This window comes from Paramisgurnus dabryanus, chromosome 11, assembly GCF_030506205.2.
Source record: "Paramisgurnus dabryanus chromosome 11, PD_genome_1.1, whole genome shotgun sequence".
NCBI classification, from domain to species: Eukaryota; Metazoa; Chordata; class Actinopteri; order Cypriniformes; family Cobitidae; genus Paramisgurnus; species Paramisgurnus dabryanus.
Genome location: NC_133347.1, coordinates 12169888 through 12182984, shown reverse-complemented (window position 1 = coordinate 12182984; position 13097 = coordinate 12169888). Strand labels below are relative to the sequence as shown.

Genomic DNA, 13097 nt, shown 5'->3' with positions numbered 1-13097 from the left:
TTACATTTGATAAAAGTAAAAATCTTTACCCTGACTAATCATTTGCCCAAACTTCCCCATACTTTAAAGATTTACTAATGCATAGACCATTTACTTTTCTTTTACCAAACTTCATCTTAAAGTTAATAAAACGAAACACAACTTGTATATCCTCGACTCTGTCTTCACAATTATGACAACAGTTGAACAGAAGGAAAATAAACAAATATTCTCATTGGTAAACAGCATGGTGCTACATGAATGGATGTAGGATATGCAAAGAGAATAAACGAGGGAATGAGCCAGAGCTCAGCACGCCCTTTTATGAACTCAAATCTAGTTTTACGACCAGGAGCAATTCTCTCAGTTATAGACAGAAAGAAAAATCTTTACCTGAGTTAGACAGAGAGGAGAATACATCATGTTGGAAAAGGAGCGCGTGACTCGAAAAGTGGCAAAACACTGACACGTTAGTGGATCATTTTTCACAGTTAATCATGGTTAAGCCTCATTATGATTAACACTTCCACCGCTGCCACTTCTGACTCCCACTTCAGGTCCGTTAAACTGTCTGTCGTCCAAAACTCACGGGAAGCCAGGAGAAAGAGACTGCGCAAACTGTGTATAAGTCAGAAACCAAACTTTGCAGGCAAGAAAGCGCGCGGGGTGGTGCAATCTCTTCCATTTAGGAAATGGTGGGAGAAAGAATCAAAGAAAGAGAAAATGAAAAAGAGGGAGGAATGAAATGACGTTATGAAAATAGCCCATCCCAATGAAAGCGCATGAAGAAGCAGGGGAGGCTAAGCTCTCGTTTCCACTGTCCGGGGGAATCCGTCGAGGACACGAAATTAACAAATAAGTGATTTGCCTCGGCTTCTGGAGCTCGTGTGGTGCGACCGCTTTGAAACAACGTGGTAAATGACTTTCTCTTCGCGTCACCGGCGCGTGCACACCACTCTTTCCTCTCGCGCCGATCCTGTTCGGAGCGCAGTGATGTTATGTCCGTGCGCGTGTTCCAAACAAATTTACTGCAACACGCGCGGATACCAATTAGAGCCAAGCTGGCGCGGACATTGCGTCATAGAAAACGCTCATATATGTACCCATTCATGGCAAAGCGTACGAGGCTTATCGCAAGGCAACTTTTTTTGAGTAGGCTATGTAAACAGCCAGCCCGCGTAAAATGCCATAGACAGCGATAAATTGTTCATCTGGACTGGGCTGCCTGGTAAGGCTAGATCAACCTCTATTACTTTTTACACGTACAGGCAACTCGTCTCATGTGAAATACGATGGGATGACTTCCCAGTCAGTAAAAATATCAGCCGCGTCTAAATATGAAGAGTCACCCACTTAATCAAATAACTGCAAAAAAAAATGTCTTAAAAAAGTATTGTTTTCGTTAACGCTTTGTTCAAATAATGTGTCATCTAACTACGGATTTTTGTAGGCACCAAGTTCACAAGCCTTCAGTTGAACGCGTGGGCAGGCTATAATAAATAACACCAGTTATTAATACTATAAAATACACTGTACGCATTGTGTTTACTTAGAATTACGAAATAAGTGAAATCCATAATTATTATTTGTTTGTGCAAATGCATGACACTCTAATATAACTCCCAAGTATTCAATTTCAAACAAATGAGAAATGTACTTCCTGAAATTGAATAAATAGAAAATATCTCTCCAGTTCAAATCTTGGTGGTTTATAACAGAGCTTATCATAATTACAGTTGTTACACCCGTTAAAATACAATGCAAGTTAACTGTTAAAAACAGTGCAAGTGACTAATATAGTCTGTAAAAGTTTAAATTACACAATGGCTAGTTCTTATCCAACTTATATAGATAAGTAGCCTAACTATTTGTGTGCAGATAACATGTCATTTTTCGTCCCTGTCTCGTGAAGTATGTTTAGTAACACTCTGTAAAAACATGTTACTTCTACACGAACGTGCCAAGTTTTTGCACTTTTGTTTTATAAAACAACGCCGAACTCCCGGTTTGTGTGGCTGTGTAACTACGGTGCACTGTCTAACACTTAGTCCAGGGAGGGAGCGCCTCTGTCGGTGTAGATGTCAAATTCACGCCGGCGAGCCTGCGGCTTCGGCCATTTTCTGCTGAGTAAACTACAGCTGGGCATCTGCCGGCTTTAAACTTGAACTTGGCCTTCGGGATACCGCTGTTAACACACACCATGCAGCGTTTTTATTCAGCTGGCAAAGCATTAATAACTTTCACTATGAAATAAATTGCAAATCGCCGCGCGTCTTGATCTGTGCGCGTCTCTATAACGTAAATAACACGACAGGGTTTGTAAACCTTTCCCACAAACCTTACGTTTGGCTCAAAACCAACTAGAAAAAGGAGCAACTGGATGGTAAGATAGGAAGCAGGGGGAAAACCGAAACACACAGCGCTTGTGTGATCACGACGATGATCTCATTTGACTTTACAGAGCGCAGAACTCGTGATCTCCTCGCGTCTTTTGGAGCGGCTACAAATAATGATGAAATTATTAACGTACCATTTCAAAGCGAAACTGCCAACCTCCCCCAAAAAGTTAGCGCGCAGAAGCTTCGATAGTACTGCAGTTCAACGCCTGGTCATCTCGTCGTGCTGCTTTTATAACTCCTTATCCATTTATGTTCTTAAAGTAATCCGCGCTCTCCGGATGGGAGGACGCTGACCAAATACAAACGTCCCACGCAAAGTCTTCAAGGCTCGAGCGATCCGAAATCCTCGTTACCAGGTACAGCACAACCAAAGCAAGATTGTACAGTAACGCGCTGCTTGCGCGACATCTGGCATGGCTGTTTGCTGCAGATGCACTGCTTGAAGGTGCTGGTTTACCGTGCTTTATTATTGTTGTGGTCGTGGATCCTTAATTTACAGTGCTGAATCGTCGCTCTCATAGCTTTGCAGCATTGCACATGCAGTACGCATAGATGTGCATAGAGAGGAATCAATGATTCGTCTGTTCTTTTGTTTTTTACTACACGAATGGCAATACTCGGACGGCCCGTGCGTCTTACAGTCCTTTCGGTGAAGAAATTGATGAAATACGGGGGTGGCGTGACTGTGTGTGTGCGTGTGTGTGCGTGTGTGTGTTGTATAGTAGGCTATGCAATGTCTCTACTAGTTTAAATAAGTGAACCTAATGGCTATTATTGATTCCTCTAAGATTGTAATATAACTGTCTGAATATAACGGAATCATAATTATATAATTGACAGGTCGTCTGCACACCAAAGCAACTTGACTGATGTGCTACTATGTCTCAAAAATAAATTGATCAATTAAACAGCTTTGTGTACAAACCCCATGATGTGTTTGTTTTATGTATATTGTGTTTAGGTGTTCTAACAGATTTAGTTGACCTGATTTGATGCTTTTATATCATATATATATACATACACACACATATTAAAATAGTGTGTTTAGTTATGATGTCCATTTTTCTGCTCTCATTTAGAGGGTTGCAATGATTTGGACCCTTGAATGCATAAGTAGGCCAACAAGAGAATAAATGGCGTTTTATAAAGAACCAATTTAGGCCTGACATCTGCAGTTGGCTATTTACCTTGAAAGCAAGAAATAAAGTTTTAAAATGGCTAACTTTTGCAGGCGTAGCTTACAATGGGTTACTGAACACAAAAGTGCGACGATTCTGTTCAGTACAGAACAAACTTGTATTTTTATTTTTCCCTACTAATAGACTTCAAACTAAACATTTCGAGTTTCTGTTAAAGTCTGGGATGATAATTGGGAGACCTCCCTTGAATTCAGAGTGAAGGACATATTGGGGTTAAATAGGTTGCTTGTTGAATTTTTTTTAATAAGATATCTTACTGGCAATAGTGGCAGTATTCAGCCTAACATCTAATTCAGATGTTAACGTGCATATATTTTAAATGTTAATGACATTAAATTAAATACTTTTGTCTTTTCACAATGTTTAGATTGTCTGCTTGACAGTAATGACATTTAAACAACAACGTTATTGGCTATTGAGACTGTCTGTTAAAATAATAAGAGGACTGCCACCCAAATTTTATGATTATCTGTAAAACTCTAATTCGCGACTTCATTAATTAAAAAAAGTCTGCAAATCCCTATAATATATGTAAAAAGGTATTTTTTTATATCTGATTCAAGCCGCTGTCACAAACTTCGGAAATAGGCTAAGTTTGGTTATCAAATCAATAATTTTCGATGACGTGATTGACAAGAGGTTTAACTTTTTGAACTTCAGGCACTTTGTGAATGTATTATTGTAGTTAATTTAGTACAGTCTTATTATAATTTAATATCATTTAACGCGTATTAATGTCGATTGTCTAAAAATTAAGGTGCTCTTAAGATAAATCGCACTTTGCGGCAACTTACTGTAAATAAAAATATCTTATATGTTTGGGGAAAAACCGTTCCGACAAATGAGTAATACTTTGATTAATTCGAATGATATTTAAAAAAAATCCGACGTAGTCTCTTTGGGTTCTCCATACGCAGTCGCGTATTTGGATCACTGACTTCATTCCTTTATTCCTCTTTGTTTTAACACAAAATTATTTTCAGTCAAAACACCAACTTCTGCTCGACTCCATATAAACATTTTGTCAATTTTTTCTCTTTATTGAGGGAGCTTACATTACATTACATTGAGGCTAATTTTAAATTTACTTGATTTATTTCCCTGATTACCCTCCGCTAATTCGGTGAATTACAATATAGAGTTATTTTATGGAAATGTATACACTGATGTCCAAAGTGCAGAGTTTAATGATTTATACCACGAAATATTTTAAGTGCTTACCTAAATTCATAAAACTTAATTTGGCACGTTTGCATACACACATACCACACACACACACACACAAGTTGCTGACCATGTATTCATTTTTTTTACTGCCAAACCTGAAATCATCTGGAAGACAAAGAACAGACATTAAATACAGAACTACAGGAGGAAAAGGCACCATTGGCCACAGAAAGGAAAGTTTAGCTGGCTTGCTGAGTAAGCTGCCTTGGCATGCCATCTGCCTCAGGTACTAAACTGAAAGAAATATGAACCAGCACTTGAAATGAATCATATTAAGTCAGGTTTGTTTAGGAAAGATTTTTCTTGCAAAAATAGTGTCAATAGTAATTTTGTGAATTTTATTTTATACACTACTTTTAATGCAAATTCATAGCGAAAGAATATTTCTAATCACAATTAGCATATGTACCTAATATATAATAAAAATTTATATAAAGTGATTTTATGTATTTGCAAAATTATTATTGTCTTTCATTGTACTTCTTCAATGTTTATGGTATGCCATTTTTAATTAACTTTTTACTATTTTTATTATTTTAAAGCATGTATAATTGTCTTTGAATGCACCTGTCAATATAAGTTTATGTCTGCGATTAGCATGAAAAACACATAGTTATATATATATAAAGATATAAAAATTATTAGCCTATAGTTTGCAATCAGACAGCTAAGTACTACAGATACAAATACAATGGCTAAACTCAATGGCCATTTTCATTTGTCTTTCACTTATCAGAAAAAAATCATAAAGCAAACATTAAAAATACACTGCATACTTAGGTTTATTGTGTTGATGCATGAGAGTTAATAGATCATATTCCATTCAATCTTGAAATGTTTGGCAGGAAACTTGTTTGGTCTATTTCTTAACTCAACCAGGCAAGATCATAATCCTTGAACAAACAGCCTGCGGGTCAGTAATCTGGCATGTGAAATGGCTTTACTCAAAAGCAAAAACATTTGTGATATTGTTTTGTGGAAAACAAGAAAATACCATTGAACAAATTTACACATTCATAAAGTTTTAAAATAAAAATAAATAATTAATTGTGAGAAAAAACGTAACATATTTGGCTTTATGTTTGGGCTGGAGCAATTGGATCTGACAGTAGCCTATTACAGAAGAGTACACAAAGACTGTACAAAAAGTACTGAGTATCAATTGCTGTACGTATCGGGTTCCCAGTGTTCTTATGGTGTCATACTCCTACTAGTGGTGAGACAGAAGAACTGCAATGTGTCACAGTGTGACCAAACCTAAGGATGTTTCTCAAGTTACCAAAATGCAGTTCAATTTGTACAACACTTCTCCAAACAGAAAAGAATAGTGCCTCACAAATCTTACATTAAGCAAGCAAAAGATGACAGCGGTGCTTTAAATGTCTAATTTTATCATTGTATTATAAAAAATAATGTCTATTAATCTGCTATTTATGCGTTTTGCAGATTTAACCTGTCAGGTGTTTTAATACCATTCACTTTTCAAATAACATCCTTGTATTTGATCCTAGCATATATGGACTCTGCCATTATGTTGCTTTTTCTGTCATGAAATCACATGCAAGCTTAAACACGATTGGCCTGTTTCAATGAGACCCACATCTTGCCGGGTAAATCCGAGTTTCCAAAACAGCTCCACTTTTCCAAACTACTGCAATTTTAGGGGGGGAGGGGGACACGTCTGGAAAGTCTCTCCGAGGACACAGATCCAAGCCAAGCAGACAAACGCCAAGACTTTGCTCCTTCTTTCAGAGAGGAACAACTTTTCCTTTACTGCTCTTGCCATCTGAATGCTTACTAAGTGCAAATTGTGCATAATGTTCCTATTTTGGATCATTTGTGGTATATTATGGTCACTGTCAGGCTGAGCCAAGCAATTTCATCAAAAACAAGAAGTCGGTCTCGCTCGCAGTTCACATATTTTTCAATGGTACACTTTGTACGTCTGTATCCGGTGTGTTGGGAAAAAAGTCTGGGAACCTAACAATGCAATTTGAAACCTGTAAAAATGCACTGTATGTTCTCTATAAAATAGTCAGGACAAAAAGTGAAATTTTAAACAGAGTCAACTTATTTGTGTTAAGTTACACCAACACAACAGTCATTTCTAACAGTCATATGAAGTAGAAACACTGGAACTCCTCCATGTAACAACTGCACGTCTTCATTAATGTAAGTGTGGTTATGTTTGGTTTTTAATAACACTGCATATGCAATGCAATAGTTTAAATTGACTGTGCTGATAGCAACAGATTCCACACCATGCACAATAAAAATAATAACGCTGATAGCAAAACAATATCCTTAAAGGGGCCATGGTATGAAAATCTCACTTTTTCCATGTTTAAGTGCTATGACTGGGTCCCAAGTGCTTCTATCAACCTAGAAAATGTGAAAAAGATCAACCCAGTAACTTAGTTTTGGTAAACCTTTCTTTACAAGCATGTGAAAAAATAGGTTGTTGAAATTTGGCTCTCCTTATGATGTCATAAGGAGCTCTTATTATAATAATACCACCCCTTAATCTGCACTATCCAGCCACAGCACTGTCATTTAGTGCAGAGAAAAAAAGAGAGAGAAAAAATAATTCACAGTACAATTGAGTTTCAATTGCAACATACCACCATCATTGTGATCAGTGTTTGCATTTCATCCGCTCATTTGCATTTTAAATGACACACCCAAAATGTTTTTGTACACACCTAAATAGTGGCAATTTTAACATGCTATAACAAATTATTTATATGGTATTTTGAGCTTTGGGGACACCAAAGATTTATTTGACATCTTTAAAAAGTCTTGTGCCATGGCCCCTTTAACCATTTATAGACAGATGTTATACACACACATGCATCCATAATGCACTATACACTCTTTAAAAAGATCCTAATATGCACTACAGATATGTATACATTTGGTACAAATACGTAACTACAGTAAACTAATACACTCATTGTTACTTCTGAAGTACTAATATGAATTCTTAAGGTACAAATGTGTACTTTTTGAAAGGGTACCACCCCAGTGACTACTCTTTTTTTTTGACAATCTTTTCTGACTAAATGTTTTTTTGCAGTGTCTGCTATGAAGATAAGATGCTGAGCCTGAAGAGAGCTTTGCTCAGCATCAGATTTCTTGCATTTGCATAATGTTGAGTTAATGGAAAATTATTATGGCACAATAACCCAGCAGTGATGACCCTGTGATGAACTAATGACCCTGTATCCTATAGGTTTACTTCCAACGACAGTAATAACATGCCGATCTGACTTATTAAACCCTAAGGACATGTTCACATATCCAACTAAATTACTACAATCCACGAAAGCTGCCATTACAACTAATTATCTCTTCATTTATCAAATCATTTTTATTAAATTCAGGATAGATAAGTTGATATTTGTCTAGCCAAAGTAAAACTGTTGGCAATGTTGGCATGGCCTAAAACTTTGTTTGCTCTTTTGAACCAAAAAGCAGCAAAAATTGAATGTTTAGGATCCCGTCTAACACAAAAGTTAACTATACTGAGTGTGTTTCTGTCTTTTGCACTGCAATGACTCTTTACAGAGGAGCTTTACCTAAAAGTTTTACCTCAAACAGTTACATTTAGAAAGTGATGAACACAATAAAGCAGAGCATACAAAAAAGATATAAATCATAGTTAAGGCTGATTCGTAAACCAAAAAGCAATGTGAATATAAAATGTTCCTCGTTTTACAGAGTGTTTGTAGTTCTGTCCTTTATCCCACTGTATGAAAATATTTTCATGTGCTTTGAATTTCAGTTTTGGACACAACTCAAAGCTTGATGCCATTTTCCAACACAGATAAAGAAGATTGCCACATGTTTACGATACTACAGAGATAATGGATGAGGTTTGGCTTCAAGTGAGCTCCAGCTGTGACTCTGTAGTTTTTAGGATTGGGACACTGTCCAATAGCTGTGTGATGCGAGGTTGATTGTTTGAATTTGTTTTGAACAGCAGAAGAATACTAAATGCCAGTTCTAAATCCCATTTTATGAAAAAGTCCATAACGTATGAAAGCCAAACAATAATATCAGCAATATTTGTGAAAAGTAATGGAGAGGTAAAACTAGAATAAAATCAATCATTTAATATGATGAATAATGAAATAACCTACAGTTAAAACCTTTTATTTGTTTATATTTATTATCATACCATTAAAAATATTATCCCCGGTTTCATAGATAAGGCTAGACTTAGACTATAACACATGTTTGAGCTGTCTCAGCCGAATATAACTTGCACTGACAGATCTTAAAATATGCCAGTACCATTGATTTGTCTTAAGATTCCACCACTAAAGTCTTTTTCTACGACATGATTATAAAAGATGCTTAAACAGCTCAATCTAACTAAGGCTTTAGCTAAGCCTCGTATCATGTAAACCAGGCCTATATATCCTTTTTGGAATACTCTCTCTGGCAAACATATTACTAGGATATTACTGAAAAAGCAGTGTGTTGTCTCCCCCTTGTGGTGACAAATAATATTGATCCGAAACAAATATGGACCATGGCGTTTAAGATGTTTTGGATGTGCTCAAAAATAAATAAACATACATTTGTTCTTTATTTTTAAACTTCAAAATATCAGGCCCAACACCAACATATATATAATAAAATAAATCTGCTTCCTCCAAAACGAATTCAGTGGCCGGCTGCATAAACATAGCCGTGAAGTTAAGACTGCGTCTTAAGAATTAGTGACGACTAACTAGCAATAAGTTAGGGCTAATCAGTCTTATTATTTGAATTGAAATTAGACCAATCTACCTTTCTATATAAAAAAACTTAAAACAGTTATGATCAGTCTTGAAGAAAAAAATTCATGACTAAATTTCAAGACTATAGAAGTTTTTGCAACCAGCCACAGATGTGTTTTTGACAGATATGGATGAACTACTCCTTATTGCATTAAGTCCCATGAATGAGTACACTCAAAAAGAAAAATGGTGGCAACTTTTACTAAAAGCTTGTAATCGTGGGGGGACCATTTTTAGTGCTTTATAGCACCTATAGCATCTACAATAAGTGGTGCTAAAGCATGACTAAAGCACCACTTATGGTTCAACATAGCTCAACAAAAAAAGTGGTTCCCCTATGATTACGAGCCAGGGAACCATTTTTATTGCTATTTAGCACCATTTCTTTTAGAGTGTAGGCAACTACCTGAATATCAATAACTTTACATACATCTCAATACGTTGAATAAAGTATAGTCTGCTTTACTATTCACTGCCCACAGGGCAGACACAACATCGCATGCAGCTTTCTGAACATTTCCTCACACAGATGGTGTCAGGATTATACTGGACGGCTGGCAGGCAAAATGCGAAAAAAAATATTTTCCCTTTTTAAGGTGGCGGATAATCCAGAGCCAACAGATTGGCATTTCTGTAGCATTTCATTAAGAAAGAAGCACTAAAGCTTTAAGTTTTACTTGGCAGGACATAAAATGATTAATTGCATGGCAGAGACTTCATTTTTTACCTCTGGATTTAATGTTGTTGTTTAAGCATAAACTGTATTAAAGGCAGTGTCGGCCGATGACTTCTTTTATCGAGGGCGCTCGATGCGAAGTCCGTCACAACTTGTATGTAGCCCATCATTTGTGTGGTTCCTTTTTTCAAAATAGGTGTTCTGCGCATCGAGAGATCCTGTGTGCATCACGTGTCTTGTCAAAATAAGTGCCTGCTGCAAATACGTCTAAAGGGTTTTTGATAAAAGAGACGCTCGCGTTTGCCAGATCCTCGCGTAATCTCATGTGTAATCAGAGGTTACTGTTTTTGTGTGGGAGTGTATTTTGTGAACGTAAGCGTCTCTTTTATCATAAACTGTTTTGACGCGTATGCAGCAGGCAGTTATTTTGACAAAACATGTGATGCACATGGTTACATGACGCAACAAACACATATTTTGAAAATGCAAGCAACGCACTGATTAAAGGTATATTTCATTCATGTCAGTTATTATTTTATTACGATTAATATGATTTTCTTTCTGCAGTGGAACACAAAATAAGTTATTTATAGACTTTTCATGCCACTCTTTTGCATACAATGAAAGTGAACGGTGACCACAGCTGTCAAGAAGATTTTACATCAAAACTTGTAAATGCTGACCCTAACTTTCATTTTATTACTCACAGAAAGCTTTCATATAAAAAAAACTTTTATACAACGATGCTCGTAATCTCATAATGAGACTTTAGATTAGATTTCACATACCGAGTCACATATAGCCAAATACAATGCTGTTATCATCTGATTGATCACTGTATCATAGTGAATCTATGGTCATTTGGTGAGGGCTGTATAAACAATGTTGTTGCATCACCACAAGGTCACATGATCCCAAATACTGGAAATGTATAAAAACATGTCAATGCACAAGGATTACACCTCTGACTGGGCGGCTCAGCCGGCCCTGGCTGGCTGTTAGTGTGTCTCCTCAATGACCATTCTCTCTAATTTTAGCTTCTCTGCTCTTTCTACTGCTGGGAATGATTCATGTCAGTTTCCAGACGTCTGAAGTCACAAGCTAGAACCGCAACCCCCGTACTGTTCCACTTTAATGCTGTAAAAAATCACTTTTGGGAAGAGACACACATTTTGTCATCTTCTCTGTTTAGATACCCCATCAAACTCTGCTCTTTAACAGTACAAACCTCATGTACACTTCCTGTTAAGTTGTTTTACGTACTTGTATTCGCAATTCATGCCATGCTGATGTCACTGCACGTGTCACTACACCGTCATCATGGTAGTTATTAAATCAAAATGTCACTTGAAGTAATCTCTTTTTTAATCCTATAACATTTAAACATTCTGTGAAAATGATAACCTTGATATCTTTAAAATTGACTTAATAAGGTTCAAAGATTAAAATTAATGTGAAATCAATGATTGAAATCCAACTCTGCTGCTCGTAATCTCATAATTCAATAAAACTAATAATAGATTAATTTACTGTGCGTTTTTGAATTTTTTAAAGACTTTTTTAAGAACTGTCTTGCTCTTTGCTAACCATGCTTTTAAGGCAATTGTTTCGAAAAAGAAAACATCAAATTAGTGATGCACCGATACCACTTTTTTGGAATACGAGTACGAGTACGAGTACTTGCATTTCAGTACTTGCCGATACCGATACCGAGTACTTAATAAAAAACATGATAAATTTGCAGGTAACAGCTTTAATCATGTAATTTAACAAAAAAAAAACAAGGGACTAGTTTTCCAGTTTGTTGTAAACTCTGCCTCTTTGGACAACACAAGAGGCATTAACCCCTTACACGCCGCTCAAACATAGACATTTCTCAGACCGTGGTATCGATCCCTAGCCTAGAAATCTAGACGCACCCTAGCGGCCGCAAAATATATTTGCTGCCAGGGTTTAGTCTAGGCACTCACAATACACTTAACAGCTCCAAAAACCAAAATTTGGTCAGGCCAATCACATCGTGTGTAGCGTCTGTGGGGCGGGCTTAACATGATGACGACAGAGCTGCGACGGTTCCTACTTGAAAACTTCGTTCTTCGTTGCTCTGATTGGTCATAGCGCTATCCTATTGCGTGCAGAGGCATTTTGAGGGACAACCTTATATCCCGCCCCTTGCATTGAGCCGTTTGTGTGAAGAGTTGCCAGACCTTACATCTTGATGTAGGTCTGGCTAACCAGGCTAATCGATCCCTGGTATCGGGGGACTTTTAACGAGTACTTTAGAAAATGTGGTATCGAGGCTGATACCCAATACCAGTATCGGTGCATCCCTACATCAAATATTGTTATAATTTAAGGTACAGTAGTGGTTCTCAAACTGGGGGCCCTGAGATTGTGCCAGGGGGGCCCCAGGTTTATATAATAAAATACATTAATTTATCATAAATTCTATGTAATTAAACCTCATAAAAAAGGCTTCTAACCAACAGTACTACAATGTATAATTTAATATGTTTTATTGAATTCAAGTTTTAATGTTTTATGTCATAAATTTTCTTTGGGGGGCATGAAGGGATGCACCATACACAAGGGGGGGCACGCTGAAAAAGTTTGAAAACCACAGATTTAAGGTAATGATATCGAGATGACTTAAAATATATTGACTCTTTTTCCCCACAGAAGAAATTATTAAATAATTAACTGATTAAGACCAAAACGTTATAACCTGCCTTGCCTGAAGCAAAACACATTAAACGCTTTAAAGATTGATCTAATAAGAAATAGCACACGATTTACCCTGAGCTTCAACTTAACGCTGTAAAAGTCCAAA

At 36.7% G+C, this 13097-nt stretch overlaps 1 protein-coding gene across 5 annotated transcripts in view; it reads right to left on the bottom strand.

The window, feature by feature from the left end:
* The window catches only part of nfic (nuclear factor I/C), a 125753-nt gene extending 121827 nt beyond the window's left edge, over positions 1–3926 (bottom strand). For 2 of the 5 annotated variants that reach the window (XM_065246795.2, XM_065246798.2), the window contains exon 1: positions 373–2491. In XM_065246795.2, coding sequence (XP_065102867.1) covers positions 373–402 — 30 coding nt within the window. In that variant the 5' untranslated portion in view covers positions 403–2491. The other 3 variants (XM_065246796.2, XM_073816217.1, XM_065246797.2) reach the window with 3 other exon arrangements.
* Positions 3927–13097: the final 9171 nt, after the last annotated feature.